The sequence below is a fragment of the Staurois parvus genome, unplaced genomic scaffold (genome assembly GCF_062004578.1).
Source record: "Staurois parvus isolate SC_StPar_1 unplaced genomic scaffold, SC_StPar_1.0 ptg004034l, whole genome shotgun sequence".
In the NCBI taxonomy this organism is placed as follows: Eukaryota; Metazoa; Chordata; class Amphibia; order Anura; family Ranidae; genus Staurois; species Staurois parvus.
The window spans coordinates 51,202-73,380 of record NW_028321829.1 but is presented as its reverse complement, the minus strand read 5'-3'; the positions used below and the strand labels follow the sequence as shown (position 1 = coordinate 73,380).

General features: G+C 56.5%; 1 protein-coding gene across 1 annotated transcript in view; it reads left to right on the top strand.

Moving 5' to 3' along the window:
- The first annotated feature begins 3,911 nt into the window (after nucleotides 1–3,911).
- The window catches only part of TWF2 (twinfilin actin binding protein 2), a 49,259-nt gene continuing 30,991 nt past the window's right edge, over nucleotides 3,912–22,179 (top strand). Inside the window, exon 1 of the mRNA XM_089668263.1 lies at nucleotides 3,912–4,063. Coding sequence (XP_089524389.1) covers nucleotides 4,039–4,063 — 25 coding nt within the window. The 5' untranslated portion in view covers nucleotides 3,912–4,038. The remainder of the gene's footprint in view (nucleotides 4,064–22,179) is intronic.

Below are 22,179 nucleotides of genomic sequence, written 5' to 3'. Positions count from 1 at the left end.
GAAAGGTAATCTGTTTGGAACTTTTGGAGTGTTTAGATATGTTAGATTCATTTCCTCCCAAGTGAGAACTTTCCTGGTAAGTGTCCTGCTGTGAGAATTTCCTTGGTTCTGGATGCAGGTTGCTGCTGCTCTGTTGTCCATTAGAAGTAGAACTGCCTTGTAGTAGTTGTTCCAGATGCGTTAAGGTCCTCCAGGCTGCCCAGAGCTCCACAATGTTGGACACTATGCCTTCCGCTGGAACATGCCATTTTCTGTGGACCATTACTTTGCTCCACTGGGTGCCACAACCCCGATGACTTGCGTCAGACGTTCATCTAGTCCAGGAGGTGTGACCTTGGTGGAAAGGGTAAAGAAGGTTTTTGGGATTTGTCTGTCACCATAGGTGGGCCTACATCTCTACTGAAATGAACAATCTCTGGGACATGGATAGTCTTCTCCACTGGCTCAGGAAACCCTTCTGAAACACTTTTGTAGATTCCTATGCCCCACCTGACCATGCAAATGCAAACCAAAAGGTCCAAACAGCATTGGACACTCTGACACCATTCTAGATCTGCTTGCTAGGGCCCACTGCACTTTTGACCTGATGACTAGGTTCTTCTCTGGTGGCAATGAAATTGAGCATTGAAGGGTGTTCAGAAGAGCCAACAGGTACACCGTTCTCTGACTGGGAACCAGATGACGTTTGGAACTGTTGATCAACCACCCAAGACCTGCTTAAGGCTGAAATCACTTGTGGAAGATGGGGAAGCACGGTTTCCCTGCTTTGCAAAATTTTGAAGCTGTCGGTCAGATAGCAGAGGTATGCCCTGTCCTGAAGTGGAGCTGATGCCGCTAATAGAACTTTGATGAAGGGCCTTGGGGCCATTGACAGACCAAACTGAAGGCACTAGATTTGCAGATGTACTGTATATGTTGAAGCAAAGAAACACCTGCAACTGAGGATGAATTGGTATGGGCAAGTATGCATCCTGATGGTCTAAAGCAGTGGTCTTCAAACTGCAGTCTGGGGGCTAGATGTGGCCCTTTGCTTGCTTTTATCTGGCCCTCGGGGCACTATTTAATTCACTGATGCCAACAATGGGCCATAATTCCTCCCATTGTTGGTGTCAGTGGGAGGAATAGTGCCCCATCGTTGGTATCAGTGGGAGGAATAGTGCCCCATCGTTGGTGTCAGTGGGAGGAATAGTGCCCCATTGTTGTTGTCGGTGGGAGGAATAGTGCCCCATTGTTGTTGTCGGTGGGAGGAATAGTGCCCCATTGTTGTTGTCGGTGGGAGGAATAGTGCCCCATTGTTGTCAGTGGGAGGAATAGTGCCCCATCATTGGTATCAGTGGGAGGAATAGTGCCCCATCGTTGGTGTCAGTGGGAGGAATAGTGCCCCATCGTTGGTGTCAGTGGGAGGAATAGTGCCCCATCGTTGGTGTCACTGGAATAGTGCCCCATTGTTGTTGTCAGTGGGAGGAATAGTGCCCCATTGTTGTTGTCAGTGGGAGGAATAGTGCCCCATTGTTGTTGTCAGTGGGAGGAATAGTGCCCCATTGTTGTCAGTGGGAGGAATAGTGCCCCATCGTTGGTGTCAGTGGAAGGAATAGTGCCCCATCGTTGGTGTCAGTGGGAGGAATAGTGCCCCATCGTTGGTGTCAGTGGGAGGAATAGTGCCCCATCGTTGGTGTCAGTGGGAGGAATAGTGCCCCATCGTTGGTGTCAGTGGGAGGAATAGTGCCCCATCGTTGGTGTCAGTGGGAGGAATAGTGCCCCATCGTTGGTTTCAGTGGGAGGAATAGTGCCCCATCATTGGTGTCAGCAATGATAGCTGAAATGTGGTCCAATAGCGTACTTACGCATAATGCTAAATCAAGCCACTCTCAGCCTGCTGCCGCTCTTTGATCAGGATATAACTCAATACATTTTTGACCCACCTCAGCCTAGGCATTCCACTAGAGGGGTTTCAACCTCATGGGCAGCAGTGGGCCGAGTGTCCCAGGAAACAATCTGCAAACTGGATACGTGGTCTTCTGTTCATACCTTCATGACTCGTTATTGTATAGAACCTGCGTCTGACTCCTGCTGATTTTCCCCGGGGTGTCTCGGCCTCTGCTTCCAGTCAAAATTAAATTGGTTTGGTGTCACCCTCCCGTGTGTGGCTAGTTAAATCCCAGCTGGGCTGCCATGGAGCCGTCAGGAAAACAGAAAACTGAATTCAAATACTTACCGTGATTTTCCTTTCCTGACAAGCTCCATGGCAACACAAATCCCACCCGGTTTAGTAGCCCACATAGGCTGAGGTGGGCAAAAAATTGATTGAGTTACGTCCAGATTGGGCAGGGGGTGGGTGGGGGGGGCCTCACCCAGCTGTGCTGCCGTGGAGCCTCACCCAACTGTGCTGCCGAGGAGCCTCACCCAACTGTGCTGCCGTGGAGCCTCACCCAACTGTGCTGCCGTGGAGCCTCACCCAACTGTGCTGCCGTGGAGCCTCACCCAACTGTGCTGCCGTGGAGCCTCACCCAACTGTGCTGCCGTAGAGCCTGTCAGGAAAGGAAAATTATGGTATTTGAATTCAATTTTCAGTTTTTATGCTTTTCAATGGGGTGTGGCCACAGACTGGAGCTCCACTCTGGACAGGAAACATGTGACCTCCACTCCAACTTTGTTTTAGTGAACTTTATTGTAACGAACAATCTGTGGCAGCAGAGTGGAACTCCACTTGACAGAAGATATGTGACCTCCCCTCCCCCCCCCTTTTTTTTTATTTATTACATTAATTGAATGAACTTTAACATAACCTATAGACTCAACTCTAGAGGGGTCTGGCTGCAGACTGGAGGTGGAGTGGAGGTCACATGTCTTCTGTCAAGTGGAGTTCCACTCTGCAACCTCTGCTTTTTTGTTAAAGTTCACTAGCAATTTAAAAAAAAAGGGAGTGGCGGTCATGTTTCCTGTAGAAAATGGAGCTCCATTCTGCAGCCAGACTATTGGGCTCCATTGGCGCCTAACTTCCGCCCACTCTGCGTTCTATTGGCACCTAACTTGCGTTCCATTGGCACCTAACTTCCGCCCACTCTGCGTTTCATTGACGCCTAACCCGCACACTCTGCTTTCCATTGACGCCTAAATTCCGCCCACTCTGCGTTCCATTGACACCCAACTTCCGCCCGCTCTGCATTCCATTGGCTCCTAACTCCCGGCCTCTCTGCGTTCCATTAGCGCTTAACTTCCGCCCGCTCTGCGTTGCATTGGTTCCTAACTTCCGCCCACTCTGCATACCATTAGCGCTTAACTTCCGCCCACTCTGCGTACCATTAGCGCTTAACTCCCGTCCATTCTGCGTTCCATTAACGCCTGACTTCCGCCCGTCCTGCACCCTATTAGCGCCCACTTTCTCCCCCACAGCGCTCCGCCCAGCTCCTCTCCCTGTAGCCAACAAATCCCCGCCCACCACCTGTAGTACTACAGCACCGCCCCAAAGGACTTTTAGCGAATCAAGAGGCGGCAAGGAATCTCCGCCCCTGTTCTGTCCTATGGGCGTTGCTCCGGCTCAGAGGAGGTGGGCGGGGTTTGTCGGTTATAGTAAGATAGAGAAGCTGGGCGGGGCATTGGAGGCACAAGCTGGGCGGGGCATTAGAGGCACAAGCTAGGCGCGGCCGTTCCTGTTTGTCGTGTTCAGTTTATAGCGCTCCGCCCCATGATGGCTCAGCCACACCTTCTGTAGGCTCTTCTGAAGTCTCTGAAGCCCCGCCTCCTCTGCGTCCCCTGAAAAAGCACACTTCACATCGCTCCGCCCACCCTGTGAGGTGGCCCCGCCTCTCCGCTTATTCTCGGGGATTCTCTCTCCAAATAGCGCCACGCCCACCCTGGAATGCCGGGGTCCGCCTTTCCCCCTCCGACCACCCTGTAAGATGGCCCCGCCTCCTCTGCGCGCTGAGAGGCCGCTCTGCCGTACGGCGCCCCGCCCTCCCTGTGATCCGGCCACGCCCACTCTCTGCAGCCCCGGCCGGAGCCGCTCCCTGATCTCCGGATCTGTCAGAACGTCGGGACATGGCGCACCAGACCGGCATCCACGGTGAGTCCCCTCCCCCCCCCGGGGGGCCCGGATCCGGGGGTGCGGGGCCCGCCAGGGGGAGGAGCCCAAATCTGTGCCACAGCCATTGTTATGTGTGAGAAGGATACATTGTGATAGATCGCTGACTGACGGGTGATACATTGTTACCAGGAGGCGTCAGTAACCATGTGTCATCTCCATCCCTCAGTCATCTCCATCCTCAGCGATCTCCTCTGGAATAATGTATCATCCCTCTGAGATCACTGAGGGGTGGAGATGATACATTGTTACTGAGGATGGAGGTGATACATTGTTACCAGGGGAGATGACCGAGGGATGGAGATGATACATTGTTACCAGGGGAGATGACTGAGGATGGAGGTGATACATTGTTACTGAGGATGGAGGTGATACATTGTTACTGAGGATGGAGGTGATACATTGTTACTGAGGATGGAGGTGATACATTGTTACTGAGGATGGAGGTGATACATTGTTACAAGGGGAGATGACCGAGGGATGGAGATGATACATTGTTACCAGGGGAGATGACTGAGGATGGAGGTGATACATTGTTACTGAGAATGGAGATGATACATTGTTACCAGGGGAGATGACTGAGGATGGAGGTGATACATTGTTACTGAGAATGGAGGTGATACATTGTTACAAGGGGAGATGACTGAGGATGGAGGTGATACATTGTTACCAGGGGAGATGACCGAGGGATGGAGATGATACATTGTTACCAGGGGAGATGATCGAGGGATGGAGATGATACATTGTTACCAGGGGAGATGACCGAGGGATGGAGATGATACATTGTTGCCAGGGGAGATGACTGAGGATGGAGGTGATACATTGTTACCAGGGGAGATGACTGAGGATAGAGGTGATACAGTGTTACCAGGGGAGATGACTGAGGATGGAGGTGATACATTGTTACCAGGGGAGATGATCGAAGGATGGAGATGATACATTGTTGCCAGGGGAGATGACTGAGGATGGAGATGGTACATTGCTACCAGGGGAGATAACTGAGGGATGGAGATGATACATTGTTGCCAGGGGAGATGACCGAGGGATGGAGATGATACATTGTTACCAGGGGAGATCAATAAAGGGTGAGAGTGATACATTGTAACCCAGAAGATATTACTATTAATAACAATGTAACACTCTCCCCCTCCACTGATCACGCAGTCCCTCAGTCATCTCTTCTATAACAATGTATCGTTTCCATCCTCAGCGATCGCTTCTAGACTAATGTATCATCCCACTGAGATCACTGAGGGACAGAGATCTTATAGAGGAGATAACTGAGGATGGAGATGATACATTGTTACCGGGAGTGATCAGTAATACATTGTAACCCAGAAGATATCATAAATTAAATTCTTTTAATTCAGAGTTTGCTCTCTGCCCCCCTCCCCCCCCCCCCAGTGGGCCCCGGAGCGTTCTAGGAAGTATGTGAAGGGATGAGGCGCCATCAATCTAAAGGCAACCTATCCGACGCGTTTCGTCTCAGGACTCCCCCTTCCTCAGGGCGTTATATAATAATTGGGATATAACCGGAGAGGAGAGCGAAGATGGCGGCTCAGATTTCACGCGCCACATCCGAAGGCTCGGTTCACAAATGGGGGGGGGGGTGCCGGAGTGTACGCGTTTCGGTGCGCTGCGTGTAGGGCTGCCTTACCTGCGAGAAACGTGGAAAAGAAGTCCCCGACCCTGAGTCCAAATCCCGAGGTGCTGAAACGCGTAAAGCTGCGGCTTGTGCTTTGCTGTTCATGTTAGCAGATGCATGAGAGGCCAGGAACAGCGGCAACGCGTTTCTGCTCCGGTGTGACCGACGCCTGATCTCCGATCCTTTACTCAGTTGTATCCCTGATTGTTGTCGGCATATAAGGCCCCGACAAAGGGGGCGCTCCGGGCCCCCGAAACACGTTGCTGTCATCCAAGGCCCTGACAAAGGGGGAGCTCCGGGCCCCCGAAACACGTTGCTGTCATCCAAGGCCCTGACAAAGGGGGCGCTCTGGGCCCCTGAAACGCATTGCTGTCATCCAAGGCCCTGACAAAGGGGGCGCTCCGGGCCCACGAAACGCGTTGTCATCCAAGGCCCCTACAAAGGGGGCGCTCTGGGCCCCCGAAACGCGTTGTCATCCAAGGCCCTGACAAAGGGGGCGCTCTGGGCCCCCGAAACACGTCATCCAAGGCCCCGACAAAGGGGGCGCTCCGGGCCCTCGAAACGCGTTGCTGTCATCCAAGGCCCTGACAAAGGGGGCGCTCCGGGCCCCGAAACGCATTGCTGTCATCCAAGGCCCTGACAAAGGGGGCGCTCCGGGCCCCTGCAATGCGTTGCTGTCATCCAAGGCCCTGACAGAGGGGGAGCTCCGGGCCCCAAACCACATTGCTATCCAAGGCCCCAACAAAGGGAAAGCCCTGGACCCCCGAAACGCGTTGCTGTCATCCAAGGCCCTGACAGAGGGGGAGCTCTTGGCTCTCGAAAAGCATCGCTATCATCCAAGGCCCTGACAAAGGGGGCACTCCGGGCCCCCGAAACGTGTTGCTGTCATCCAAGGCCCTGACAAAGGGGGAGCTCCGGGCCCCCGAAACACGTTGCTGTCATCCAAGGCCCTGACAGAGGGGGCGCTCTGGGCCCCTGAAACGCATTGCTGTCATCCAAGGCCCTGACAAAGGGGGCACTCCGGGCCCACGAAACGCGTTGTCATCCAAGGCCCCGACAAAGGGGGCGCTCCGGGCCCCCGAAACGCGTTGTCATCCAAGGCCCTGACAAAGGGGGCGCTCTGGGCCCCCGAAACACGTCATCCAAGGCCCCGACAAAGGGGGCGCTCCGGGCCCTCGAAACGCGTTGCTGTCATCCAAGGCCCTGACAAAGGGGGCGCTCCGGGCCCCTGCAATGCGTTGCTGTCATCCAAGGCCCTGACAAAGGGGGCGCTCCGGGCCCCAAACCACATTGCTATCCAAGGCCCCGACAAAGGGAAAGCTCCGGACCCCCGAAACGCGTTGCTGTCATCCAAGGCCCTGACAGAGGGGGAGCTCTTGGCCCTCGAAAAGCATCGCTATCATCCAAGGCCCTGACAAAGGGGGCACTCCGGGCCCCTGAAACGTGTTGCTGTCATCCAAGGCCCTGACAAAAGGGGAGCTCCGGGCCCCCGAAACGCGTTGCTGTCTTCCTTTGACTTCCTGTCCTGAAACAAACTGCATAAAAAGTTACAAATCGCAACAAAGTATCTACTCTGTCGCAGCGATGGTCGTTCACAGGGAGCCCGGCTCCGCCCACTGCTTGGCGCACTGACGCGTTTATACTTTTTCGCACAAATTCTGTCACAAACGTTTTTTCCCCGTTTTCTTGGCGCTCGCAGCGTTCCGAGGGACCTGTACGGCGAAGCGTTGTGTATTTGGCGTGGTGGTGTTAGTGTGGCGCTCTGCGCTAGTTTATAGATCAGTGATCGGGATATCGAGAAATGATTGAGACGGAGATGACCGGGACCCCTGGGACTGACGCATTGCGGGGAGGGGGCGGGCTCAAGGATGTCCCTCACTGGTTCCTGCGTTCGGATTGGTGAGTTCATCTGTTCATTCCTGGTTGATTGTATGGTCAGGTTGTGCTGTGTGTGGTGTGATTGTGTCATGGATGGGCTGCCCCTCCCCCCCTCCCCCGCAGCCCGGCTCCCTCTGAGCTATGTGGACCTGCGGGGACTTGCAGCACGGGGGAGGGGATGGGGGGGACAGATGATGGGGGATGGAGAGGAATCCAACAGAGGAATTCTCAGAATGGAGCAAAAAAAACCCAGAGATGAGGGGGAGGGGCAGAACTGGAGGGGGAGGGGCCGTTCAGTTATATGTGGAGGCCCATCCTCCATAGGAGGAATCCATCCAATGACAGCTCTGCACTCAACTGACATCCCACCCCCCATCAACTCCACCCTAATCTGGCATCCCCCCCCGCCATCAACTCCACCCTAATCTGATGACATCCCCCCCCCATTAACTCCACCCTAATCTAACATCCCCCCCCCCATTAACTCCACCCTAATCTAACATCCCCCCCCCCCAACAACTCCACCCTAATCTGGCATCCCCCCCCGCCATCAACTCCACCCTAATCTGACATCTCCCACCCCCCCGCCATCAACTCCACCCTAATCTGATGACATCCCCCCCCATCAACTCCACCCTAATCTAACATCCCCCCCCAACAACTCCACCCTAATCTGACATCCCCCCCCCCATCAACTCCACCCTAATCTGACATCCCCCCCCCCATCAACTCCACCCTAATCTGACATCCCCCCCCCATCAACTCCACCCTAATCTGACATCCCCCCCCCCATCAACTCCACCCTAATCTGACATCCCCCCCCCATCAACTCCACCCTAATCTGACATCCCCCCCCATCAACTCCACCCTAATCTGACATCTCCCACCCCCCCCCGCCATCAACTCCACCCTAATCTGACATCTCCCACCCCCCCCGCCATCAACTCCACCCTAATCTGACATCTCCCACCCCCCCCGCCATCAACTCCACCCTAATCTGACATCTCCCACCCCCCCCGCCATCAACTCCACCCTAATCTGATGACATCCCCCCCCCCCCCCCATCAACTCCACCCTAATCTAACATCCCCCCCCCCATCAACTCCACCCAAATCTAACATCCCCCCCATCAACTCCACCCTAATCTAACATCCCCACACCCATCAACTCCACCCTAATCTGACCCCCCCCCATCAACTCCACCCTAATCTGACACCCCCCCCCCATCAACTCCACCCTAATCTGACATCCCCCCCCCCATCAACTCCACCCTAATATGACATCTCCCCCCCCCCATCAACTCCACCCTAATATGACATCTCCCCCCCCCCCATCAACTCCACCCTAATCTGACATTCCCCCCCCCCCCCCATCAACTCCACCCTAATCTGACATTCTCCCCCCCCAGCAACTCCACCCTAATATGACATCCCCCCTCCCCCCCCCATCAACTCCACCCTAATATGACATCCCCCCCCCTCCATCAACTCCACCCTAATATGACATCCCCCCCCCCCATCAACTCCACCCTAATCTGACATCCCCCCCCCCATCAACTCCACCCTAATCTGACATTCCCCCCCCCCCCATCAACTCCACCCTAATCTGACATTCTCCCCCCCCCCCATCAACTCCACCCTAATATGACATCCCCCCCCCCTCCATCAACTCCACCCTAATATGACATCCCCCTCCCCCCCCCCCCATCAACTCCACCCTAATCTGACATCCCCCGTTGGCTCCACATTAATCTAACATTCCTCTCTCCCAGCCCCTCTCTTTTTTACACCCCCCCCTCTTGCCGCACCTCTCCCTCTACCCCCTATCTCTCCGCCCCCATCTTGTCCCCTCTCTCTCCTTCCCCCTATCTTCCCCCCTCCTTGTCCCCCCCTCTCTGCACCCCTCCTTGTCCCCCCCTCTCTGCACCCCTCCTTGCCCCCCCTGCACCCCACTTTGTCCCCCCCTCTGCACCCCTCCTTGTCCCCCCCCTCTCTGCACCCCTCCTTGTCCCCCCCTCTCTGCACCCCTCCTTGTCCCCCCCCTCTCTGCACCCCTCCTTGTCCCCCCCCTCTCTGCACCCCTCCTTGTCCCCCCCCTCTCTGCACCCCTCCTTGTCCCCCCTCTCCCTCTCTGCACCCCTCCTTGTCCCCCCCCCTCTCTGCACCCCTCCTTGTCCCCCCCCTCTCTGCACCCCTCCTTGTCCCCCCCCTCTCTGCACCCCTCCTTGTCCCCCCTCTCCCTCTCTGCACCCCTCCTTGTCCCCCCCCCTCTCTGCACCCCTCCTTGTCCCCCCTGTCCCTCTCTGCACCCCTCCTTGTCCCCCCTCTCCCTCTCTGCACCCCTCCTTGTCCCCCCCTCTCTCTGCCCCCCCTCCTTGTCCCCCTTTCTGCCCCCCTTCTTGTCCCCCCCCCCTCTCTCTCTGCCCCCCTTCTTGTCCCCCCCTCTCTCTCTGCCCCCCTTCCTTGTCCCCCCTCTTTCTGCGTCCCTTCCTTGTCCCCCCTCTCTCCCCCCTCCCTCTCTCTGCCCCCCTCTGCCCCCCATCCCCCCCCATCGGTCACATTGCACACATATAGAACGTGACTCATTCCTCTGTAGTTGTTGATCTATAATTGGATTCATGGCGGAGCTGCGAGCACAGCGCCCCCTGTGGCCGGATCTCCCCGTCCTATCATCTGTACACATGTCAGTGTGGGTGGCAGGTGACACCTCCCCCTCCTCCCCTCCCCCAGCGTTGTCACCTGTGTGAGTTCCTGAAATGACACCATGTGGGAGGATGAATACTGAGATCTGTGACCGGCTGGGAGTTGTAGTTCACCGGCACGGTCACGAAGCGCGTGGTCAGTTAAAGGAGAAGAGGGACATCGGGGGGGGGGGGGGGTCGGACATGGGGGGGGGGGGACAGAATTTAGTTTCCTCCGGTGGAACGTCTCCCGTCATACATTTGATATTTTTAGATGATAATTGCCGCCTACTTCTAGGGCTGATGCGCTTTACCACAACGCGTGTGCGGGGCGGTGCTGTTCACCGAGGGTGCGCTCACGCCATCCGTTCACCGAGGGCGCGCTCACGCCGGCCGTTCACCGAGGGTGCGCTCACGCCGTCCGTTCACCGAGGGCGCGCTCACGCCGTCCGTTCACCGAGGGCGCGCTCACGCCGTCCGTTCATCGAGGGCGCGCTCACGCCGTCCGTTCATCGAGGGCGCGCTCACGCCGTCCGTTCATCGAGGGCGCGCTCACGCCGTCCGTTCATCGAGGGCGCGCTCACGCCGTCCGTTCACCGAGGGCGCGCTCACGCCGTCCGTTCACCGAGGGCGCGCTCACGCCGTCCGTTCACCGAGGGCGCGCTCACGCCGTCCGTTCACCGAGGGCGCGCTCACGCCGTCCGTTCACCGAGGGCGCGCTCACGCCGTCCGTTCACCGAGGGCGCGCTCACGCCGTCCGTTCACCGAGGGCGCGCTCACGCCGTCCGTTCACCGAGGGCGCGCTCACGCCGTCCGTTCACCGAGGGCGCGCTCACGCCGGCCGTTCACCGAGGGCGCGCTCACGCCGGCCGTTCACCGAGGGCGCGCTCACGCCGGCCGTTCACCGAGGGCGCGCTCACACCGGCCGTTCACCGAGGGCGCGCTCACACCGTCCGTTCACCGAGGGCGCGCTCACACCGGCCGTTCACCGAGGGCGCGCTCACACCGGCCGTTCACCGCCCCGACGCAAAGGCATTGCAGAAACCCTCACCTGGTATAGAGCCCTGTATTGGTGTGCGTTGGGAAGCGTTTCAGTGTGCCGCAGTTTCCGGAAAGGATCGGGGGGGGGATGCTTCCATTTTTATTGCATGTAGGGCAGCCCGTGGAGACGCACTTTTAAGTGCGGGAGCGCATATAAAACGTAAGTACGCACGCGCTCAATCGCACTTGTAGGTGTGAACCACAGAGACAGCAGAGGGCGCCATCTAAGTGCAGCACAATGTATCTTCATAAAAAAAATGATTGGCGGCTGTGAATTGCATCGGGAAGATCCTGTGCAGGAGGAGTCCAGTCCAGGAAATGGAAGCATCACCCACCGCCAAGGCACTCTCAACCAGGGCATCGTGTGAACAGACCTTGTGATGTCAGAAGGTGTGAAGGGGTCATGGCTACGTGTTTCGAGGCGGTCACCCCTCTTTCTCAAGCCCGCCTACCTGTAACACACTGTGCTATTTATACTCAGCGGTGTGGGAGCTCTCATATGTTGAGAGGGTAGAATTCATTTCTCAGCATGGCTACGCGTTTCGAGGCAGTAACTCCTCTTTCTCAAGCCTGTCTGCACACTATGCTATTTATACTCTCGGTGGGGCAGCTCTCACCTATTGAGAGGGTGGAGTTCGTTTCTCAGCATGGCTACTCGTTTCAAGGCTTAAACCCCTCTTTATCAAGCCTGCTTATCTGTAACACACCAGTTATACTGTCTGTGAAGGGCTAGTTCTCATATGTTGAGAGGGTGGAGTTCGTTTCTCAGCATGGCTACGCGTTTCGAGGCGGTCACCCCTCTTTATCAAGCCTGCTTATCTGTAACACACCAGTTATACTGTCTGTGAAGGGCTAGTTCTCATATGTTGAGAGGGTGGAGTTCGTTTCTCAGCATAGTTACGCGTTTCGAGGCAGTCACTCCTCTTTCTCAAGTCTGCCTACACACTGTGTTATTTATGCTCTCATTGGTGGGTCAGCTCTCATGTATTGAGCGGGCGAAATTCATTTCTCAGCATGGCTACGCATTTCAAGGCAGTAACTCCTCTTTCTCAAGCCCGCCTACCTGTAACACTCTGTTCTATTTTACTCTCCGTGACGGGGAAGTTCTCATATGTTGAGAGGCCGGAATTAATTTCTCAGCATAGCTACGCGTTTCGAGGCAGTAACTCCTCTTTCTCAAGCCCACCTAGACACTAAGCTATGTGTACTGTCATTGCTGGGTCCGCTCTCACGTATTGAGAAGGCAAAATCCATTTCTCAGCATGGCTACGCGTTTCGAGGAAGTAACTCCTCTTTCTCAAGCCTGTCTGCACACTGTGCTATTTATACTCTCAGCGGTGTGGGAGCTCTCATATGTTGAGAGGACGGAATTCATTTCTCAGCATGGTTATGCGTTTCGAGGCAGTTACTCTTCTTTCTCAAGCCTGCCTACACACTAAGCTATGTGTACTTTCATTGGTGGGGCAGCTCGCCTAGTAAGAGGGCAGAATTCATTACTCAGCATGGCTACGCATTTCGAGACTTAAACCCCTCTTTATCAAGCCTGCTTATCTGTAACACACTATACTGTCTGTGAAGGGGTAGTTCTCGTATGTTGAGAGGGTGGAATTCATTTCTCAGCATGGCTACGCGTTTCAAGGCAGTCACCCCTCTTTCTCAAGCCTGCCTACCTGTAACACTCTGTGCTCTTTATACTCTCCGTGACGGGGGAGCTCTCCTATGTTGAGAAGTGAACTCCGCCTTCTCGGCACATGGGACCTCCCCCGTCACGGAGAGTATACAGAGCACAGTGTGTTACAGGTAGGCGGGCTTGACAAAGAGGCTGCGGGGCGCGCACACGTGTGACGCAGGGCTTGGAGTTTATCGGTTCCTTTTTGCGCTGTAACCGATCTCTTGTTGGGTGCTCTCATATGTTGAGAGGGTGGAATTAATTTCTCAGCATGGTTACGTGTTTCGAGGCAGTTACTCCTCTTTCTCAAGTCTGCCTACACACTGTGTTATTTATTCTCTCATTGGTGGGTCAGCTCTCATGTATTGAGCGGGCGAAATTCATTTCTCAGCATGGCTACACGTTTCAAGGCAGTAACTTCTCTTTCTCAAGCCCGCCTACCTGTAACACTATGTTCTATTTATACTGTCCGTGACGGGGGGGGGGGGGCTCTCATATGTTGAGAGGGCGCAATTAATTTCTCAGCATAGCTACGTGTTTCGAGGCGGTAACTCCTCTTTCTCAAGCCTGCCTACACACTAAGCCATGTATACTTTCATTGGTGGGGCAACTCTCACATATTGAAAGGGTGGAATTAATTTCTCAGCATGGCTACGCGTTTCGAGGCAGTCACCCCTCTTTCTCAAGCCTGCCTACACACTAAGCCATGTATACTTTGATTGGTGGGGCAGCTCTCACATATTGAAAGGGTGGAATTAATTTCTCAGCATGGCTACGCGTTTCGAGGCAGTCACCCCTCTTTCTCAAGCCTGTCTGTACACTATGGTATTTATACTCTCGTTGGCGAGGCAGCTCTCACATATTAAGAGGGCGGAATGCATTTCTCGGCATGGCTACGCGTTTCAAGGCAGTCACCCCTCTTTCTTAAACCCACCTACCTGTAACACTCTGTTCTATTTATACTCTCCGTGACGGGGGGAGCTCTCCTATGTTGAGAAGTGAACTCCGCCTTCTCAGCACATGGGACCTCCCCCGTCATGGAGAGTATACAGAGCACAGTGTGTTACAGGTAGGCGGGCGTGACAAAGAGGCTGCGAGGCGCGCACGCGTGTGACGCAGGGCGTGGAGTTTATCGGTTCCTTTTTGCGCTGTAACCGCTCTCTCGCCAGGTGTGAAGCGAGCCTTTAAAGCGATCCGACTGATTTATCTTCGACTTTTATTTTAGATTGCGGTTGGATGCCGCAACCACAAGGTTGGCGCTGGGCTGCGACACAACGGGGCCCCGCTCACGGATAGGGGAGAGTTGCCGCCCGTCACACCCTGCGTGTCGTGTTAGAACTGCAGCAATGTGCATCACCCTGAGCGCCGTCGTGTGCCTTGTAAGGGGTTAGGGTGGTAAAAATGTGGATCAGCCACCTGTTTGTACCGCCCACGTGGCCACCTGTGTGAAAGGTGCCTTACTGCAGTGAAGGGCCATAAATATTTGAAGTGTCCCCGTCACAGGGGCCCCGACTGAAGCTTGCTACGCTGAGCCTTTGGCACAAAGGGGGCTCATTCTACTGAATGACTTGTGAGGGGGGGTTCCCCTTTTTTGGCGACTCTCCCATCATGCTTTGCTGCTGATTCATTTCTTCTCTTCTCTTCCGTTTTGGCTGCTTTGACTTCCTGAATGACTTCTAATCTTCACAGAATCTTCGCGTTTTTGCGTCGCTGTTTCCCATTTTCACAGGAAGCTGCAGAGGAGTTCTGGAAATAGAATTCTAACGTCTCTATCGCTCGCCCCGGATTGGCTTGCTGGCAGTGCGGCTTGCCATGCAGTTCTTGGCTGTGTTGACAAATGTCTGACACAGATCAGCCCCCCGCTGCAGCCTCTCACCTTGTGACTTGCTGCAAAGGTACAATGTACAGTCTGATCACTGGGGGAGGGGAGACTGAGGAAATGCCTCCTCCTCCTTCTACAAAGTTACAATGTACAGTCTGATCACTGGGGGAGGGGAGACTGAGGAAATGCCTCCTCCTCCTTCTACAAAGTTACAATGTACAGTCTGATCACTGGGGGAGGAGACTGAGGAAATGCCTCCTCCTCCTTCTACAAAGTTACAATGTACAGTCTGATTACTGGGGGAGGAGACTGAGGAAATGACACCTCCCCCAGTGATCAGACTGTACATTGTAACTTTGTAGAAGGAGGAGGAGGCATTTCCTCAGTCTCCTCCCCAGTGATCAGACTGTACATTGTAACTTTGTAGAAGGAGGAGGGGCATTTCCTCAGTCTCCCCTCCCCCAGTAATCAGACTGTACATTGTAACTTTGTAGAAGGAGGAGGAGGCATTTCCTCAGTCTCCCCTCCCCCAGTGATCAGACTGTACATTGTAACTTTGTAGAAGGAGGAGGAGGCATTTCCTCAGTCTCCCCTCCCCCAGTGATCAGACTGTACATTGTAACTTTGTAGAAGGAGGAGGAGGCATTTCCTCAGTCTCCTCCCCCAGCGATCAGACTGTACATTGTAACTTCATAACAAGTCACAAGGTGAGAGGCTGCAGCAGGGGCTGATCTGTGTCAGACATTTGTGAACACAGCCAGGAACTGCACAGACACCGGGATTCCCATGTTTTTATCACGGGTGACGCTGGAATCTTAGCGTGTCGGGTTCTCGCAGATGTCAGGTGATATCGGCACTTTTTTCTTTTACATAAAGAATACATCTACTGATCTGAATATGAAATCCAAAATATGTGACGGCGAAAAGTGTTAAAGTCTCCTTTCAGGTGTATGTTGGGGGGGGGGGGGAGGGGGGTGCAGACGGTGGATTGCTCCCCCTGTTGGTGGATCTGCTGTGATTGCAGCCTGCAGTGAGCGCTCACATGGCGTGTTCATAGTCACAGGGGACATTGCACAAGAATGATTGCATCACCGCCCGGGGCCACAGGAGAGCACAGCTCAGTGTATGGGCTGATACTGGACCCGCGCTGACTGTAGAGGGACTACAAGCCCCAGCATGCGCTCTGTGACGAACTACAGGTCCCAGCATGCATTGATTATCTGAAGTACTGCAAGTCCCAGCATGCATTGCCTGGGGGGGCTTATCAGTGTTAGAGAAGAACACAGCAAACAGCATAGTGGTTGATACTTCACAGGTTCTGCCTCTGGCTGGAAAGGGACTACAAGTCCCAGCATGCACTGCCTGAGGGACTACAAGTGCCAGCATGCATTGGCTATCTGAGGGACTACAAGTCCCAGCATGCATAGACTATCTGACTACAAGTCCCAGCATGCATTGCATTGGATATCCGAGGGACTACAAGTCCCAGCATGCATAGACTATCGGAAGGACTACAAGTCCCAGCATGCATAGACTATGGGAAGGACTACAAGTCCCAGCATGCATAGACTATGGGAAGGACTACAAGTCCCAGCATGCATAGACTATGGGAAGGACTACAAGTCCCAGCATGCATTGGCTATCGGAAGGACTACAAGTGCCAGCATGCATTGGCTATCTGAGGGACTACAAGTCCCAGCATGCATAGACTATCTGACTACAAGTCCCAGCATGCATTGCATTGGCTATCCAAGGGACTACAAGTCCCAGCATGCATAGACTATCGGAAGGACTACAAGTCCCAGCATGCATAGACTATCGGAAGGACTACAAGTCCCAGCATGCATAGACTATCGGAAGGACTACAAGTCCCAGCATGCATAGACTATCGGAAGGACTACAAGTCCCAGCATGCATTGCGTTGGCTATCCGAGGGACTACAAGTCCCAGCATGCATTGGCTATCTGAGGGACTACAAGTCCCAGCATGCACCACCAGAGCCTGCCCACTACGTGACAGCTCACCATCGGTGGAGCCCAGACCAGAGACAGCGGAACATTTGGGGTCACTCCCGCTCCTCCTGCCTGCAGCAGACCGATGGCATCACCTAGGCAGCCAAACCTGGCACTGGGACTGGTGTGGAACTACAAGTCCCAGGAGCCTTCAGAGGACTTCCAGCCACAAGTGGAGGCAGAGGGATGATGGGATTTGTAGTTCCTCCACAGCTGGAGCGCTGAGGTGGCCTAGGCACAGGCCTAGAGAGACTAACAGAATTGTGAGCCTAGGCAGAGTATCCAGACCAGTACCAGACAGTAAAGGTGGGCTGTGCGTGTTGCTCGTGGGGCTCATGTTGTGCGTTGTGTCGCCCCCTCGTTGCTCGCCTCGTGCACTCTGTTAGATCTCGGATTGTCGCAGTTATTCGCGCTCCGCCGCTCTTTGTAATAGAAACGTTTTGGTTTTTATTGTTTGTTTTCACACCAGATGATGCTAGAGCCGCTTCAAAGCCGCGGACTCCGCCGCCAACCCGCGTCTGCCAGATATTCGCACGTCCTGCGCCGTGGGCGACGAATCCTCGCTGTGCAGATCGGGGGCGGGAGGGGGATCGTTCTGCCTGCAAACCCTCCGCACTCCGCCACTGAGATCTCCATCATTACAGCGGGGGACACGGCCATCAAAGAGGACCTGTCACCGCCAACGTCCCAGCTGCCAGTCCACTGCTGATTGGCTGACAACGGCGGCAGGAATATAGAGGGGAGTGCAGGGTAGGGGGGCGCATTGTGTGTGAGGGGATGGCAGGGTAGGGGGGCGCATTGTGTGTGAGGGGATGGCAGGGTAGGGGGGCGCATTGTGTGTGAGGGGATTGCAGGGTAGGGGGGCGCATTGTGTGTGAGGGGAGTGCAGGGTAGGGGGGCGCATTGTGTGTGAGCGGAGTGCAGGGTAGGGGGGCGCATTGTGTGTGAGCGGAGTGCAGGGTAGGGGGGCGCATTGTGTGTGAGCGGAGTGCAGGGTAGGGGGGCGCATTGTGTGTGAGGGGATGGCAGGGTAGGGGGGCGCATTGCGTGTGAGGGGAGTGCAGGGTAGGGGGGCGCATTGTGTGTGAGCGGAGTGCAGGGTAGGGGGGCGCATTGTGTGTGAGCGGAGTGCAGGGTAGGGGGGCGCATTGTGTGTGAGGGGAGTGCAGGGTAGGGGGGCGCATTGCGTGTGAGGGGAGTGCAGGGTAGGGGGGCGCATTGTGTGTGAGGGGATGGCAGGGTAGGGGGGCGCATTGTGTGTGAGGGGATTGCAGGGTAGGGGGGCGCATTGTGTGTGAGGGGATTGCAGGGTAGGGGGGCGCATTGTGTGTGAGGGGAGTGCAGGGTAGGGGGGCGCATTGTGTGTGAGGGGATTGCAGGGTAGGGGGGCGCATTGTGTGTGAGGGGATGGCAGGGTAGGGGGGCGCATTGTGTGTGAGGGGATTGCAGGGTAGGGGGGCGCACTGTGTGTGAGGGGATGGCAGGGTAGGGGGGCGCATTGTGTGTGAGGGGATTGCAGGGTAGGGGGGCGCATTGTGTGTGAGGGGAGTGCAGGGTAGGGGGGCGCATTGTGTGTGAGCGGAGTGCAGGGTAGGGGGGCGCATTGTGTGTGAGCGGAGTGCAGGGTAGGGGGGCGCATTGTGTGTGAGGGGATTGCAGGGTAGGGGGGCGCATTGTGTGTGAGCGGAGTGCAGGGTAGGGGGGCGCATTGTGTGTGAGGGGATTGCAGGGTAGGGGGGCGCATTGTGTGTGAGGGGATTGCAGGGTAGGGGGGCGCATTGTGTGTGAGGGGAGTGCAGGGTAGGGGGGCGCATTGTGTGTGAGGGGAGTGCAGGGTAGGGGGGCGCATTGTGTGTGAGGGGAGTGCAGGGTAGGGGAGCGCATTGTGTGTGAGGGGAGTGCAGGGTAGGGGGGCGCATTGTGTGTGAGGGGATGGCAGGGTAGGGGGGCGCATTGTGTGTGAGGGGATGGCAGGGTAGGGGGGCGCATTGCGTGTGAGGGGAGTGCAGGGTAGGGGGGCGCATTGCGTGTGAGGGGATTGCAGGGTAGGGGGGCGCATTGCGTGTGAGGGGAGTGCAGGGTAGGGGAGCGCATTGCGTGTGAGGGGATGGCAGGGTAGGGGGGCGCATTGCGTGTGAGGGGATGGCAGGGTAGGGGGGCGCATTGCGTGTGAGGGGAGTGCAGGGTAGGGGGGCGCATTGCGTGTGAGGGGAGTGCAGGGTAGGGGGGCGCATTGCGTGTGAGGGGAGTGCAGGTTAGGGGGGCGCATTGCGTGTGAGGGGAGTGCAGGGTAGGGGGGCGCATTGCGTGTGAGGGGAGTGCAGGGTAGGGGGGCGCATTGCGTGTGAGGGGAGTGCAGGTTAGGGGGGCGCATTGCGTGTGAGGGGATTGCAGGGTAGGGGGGCGCATTGCGTGTGAGGGGATGGCAGGGTAGGGGGGCGCATTGCGTGTGAGGGGATTGCAGGGTAGGGGGGCGCATTGCGTGTGAGGGGATTGCAGGGTAGGGGGGCGCATTGTGTGTGAGCGGAGTGCAGGGTAGGGGGGCGCATTGTGTGTGAGGGGATTGCAGGGTAGGGGGGCGCATTGTGTGTGAGGGGATTGCAGGGTAGGGGGGCGCATTGTGTGTGAGGGGATTGCAGGGTAGGGGGGCGCATTGTGTGTGAGCGGAGTGCAGGGTAGGGGGGCGCATTGTGTGTGAGCGGAGTGCAGGGTAGGGGGGCGCATTGTGTGTGAGGGGATGGCAGGGTAGGGGGGCGCATTGTGTGTGAGGGGATGGCAGGGTAGGGGGGCGCATTGTGTGTGAGCGGAGTGCAGGGTAGGGGGGCGCATTGTGTGTGAGGGGAGTGCAGGGTAGGGGGGCGCATTGCGTGTGAGGGGAGTGCAGGGTAGGGGGGCGCATTGCGTGTGAGGGGATTGCAGGGTAGGGGGGCGCATTGCGTGTGAGGGGAGTGCAGGGTAGGGGGGCGCATTGCGTGTGAGGGGAGTGCAGGTTAGGGGGGCGCATTGCGTGTGAGGGGAGTGCAGGGTAGGGGGGCGCATTGCGTGTGAGGGGAGTGCAGGGTAGGGGGGCGCATTGCGTGTGAGGGGAGTGCAGGTTAGGGGGGCGCATTGCGTGTGAGGGGATTGCAGGGTAGGGGGGCGCATTGCGTGTGAGGGGATGGCAGGGTAGGGGGGCGCATTGCGTGTGAGGGGATTGCAGGGTAGGGGGGCGCATTGTGTGTGAGCGGAGTGCAGGGTAGGGGGGCGCATTGTGTGTGAGGGGATTGCAGGGTAGGGGGGCGCATTGTGTGTGAGGGGATTGCAGGGTAGGGGGGCGCATTGCGTGTGAGGGGAGTGCAGGGTAGGGGGGCGCATTGCGTGTGAGGGGAGTGCAGTGTAGGGGGGCGCATTGCGTGTGAGGGGAGTGCAGGGTAGGGGGGCGCATTGCGTGTGAGGGGAGTGCAGGGTAGGGGGGCGCATTGCGTGTGAGGGGAGTGCAGGGTAGGGGGCCCATTGCCTGTGAGGGGAGTGCAGGGTAGGGGGCCCATTGCCTGTGAGGGGAGTGCAGGGTAGGGGGCCCATTGCCTGTGAGGGGAGTGCAGGGTAGGGGGCCCATTGCCTGTGAGGGGAGTGCAGGGTAGGGGGCGCCACACCGGGTTGTACCGCCAGTTGGTTTGTAAGAATTTCTTCGTCTGCCGGTCATGTATAGACACGGAGACATCCGGAGACAGGGGCGGACTGACAACTCATGGGGCCCCCGGGCAATAGGGGATCATGGGGCCCCTGTGTCCTTGCCCACACTCAAAAAAGCCTATGAAAATGGTACCAGGGGCATCTCATGGGGCCCCCTACTGACCCCTGGCCCTCGGGCAGTGGCTGAGTTTCCAAATGGTCAGTCCGCCCCTGTCCGGAAAGTGTTACAATGTATCTCTCCTGATCCTCTACAGTTGAATGGCTTCGTGTTGTTTTATTTGTTTCTATTTTACATTCGAAAAAAAGTCCTTGTGTCCAAATTGTATCCGGAGTCCTGTGTGTGTGTGAGGCCCATCGTTCTCGCGGGTTACATCGCATATTCTACAGAAGTCACCCCAACACTACCCCTCCCCGTCACCCCAACACTACCCCTCCCCGTCACCCCAACACTAACCCTCCCCGTCACCCCAACACTAACCCTCCCCGTCACCCCAACACTAACCCTCCCCGTCACTCCAACACTACCCCTCCCCGTCACCCCAACACTAACCCTCCCCGTCACCCCAACACTAACCCTCCCCGTCACCCCAACACTAACCCTCCCCGTCACCCCAACTCTAACCCTCCCCGTCACCCCAACTCTAACCCTCCCCGTCACCTCAACACCGACCCTCCCCGTCACCCCAACACCGACCCTCCCCGTCACCCCAACACCGACCCTCCCCGTCACCCCAACACCGACCCTCCCCGTCACCCCAACACTAATCCTCCATGTATTCCCAACACCAACAATTCCAACACCAGTCCTCCCTGTAACCTCAACACTAACCCTCCCCGTCATCCCAAAACTACCCCTCCCCGTCATCCCAACACTACCCCTCCCCGTCACCCCAACACTACCCCTCCCCGTCACCCCAACACTACCCCTCCCCGTCACCCCAACACTACCCCTCCCCGTCATCCCAACACTACCCCTCCCCTCACCCCAACACTACCCCTCCCCGTCACCCCAACACTACCCCTCCCCGTCACCCCAACACTACCCCTCCCCGTCATCCCAACACTACCCCTCCCCGTAATCCCAACACTAACCCTCCCTGTAATCCCAACCCTCCCTGCACTCCCCTCACACACAATGCGCCCCCCTACCCTGCACTCCCCTCACACACAATGCGCCCCCCTACCCTGCACTCCCCTCACACACAATGCGCCCCCCTACCCTGCACTCCCCTCACACACAATGCGCCCCCCTACCCTGCACTCCCCTCACACACAATGCGTCCCCCTACCCTGCACTCCCCTCACACACAATGCGCCCCCCTACCCTGCACTGTAATCCCAACACCAACCCTCCCTGTAATCCCAACACCAACCCTCCCTGTAATCCCAACACCAACCCTCCCTGTAATCCCAACACCAACCCTCCCTGTAATCCCAACACCAACCCTCCCTGTAATCCCAACACCAACCCTCCCTGTAATCCCAACACCAACCTTCCCTGTAATCCCAACCCTCCCTGTAATCCCAACCCCAACCCTCCCTGTAACCCCGACACTACCCTCCCTGTAACCCCAACACCAACCCTCCCTGTAACCCCAACACCAACCCTCCCTGTAACCCCAACACCAACCCTCCCTGTAATCCCAACACCAACCCTCCCTGTAATCCCAACACCAACC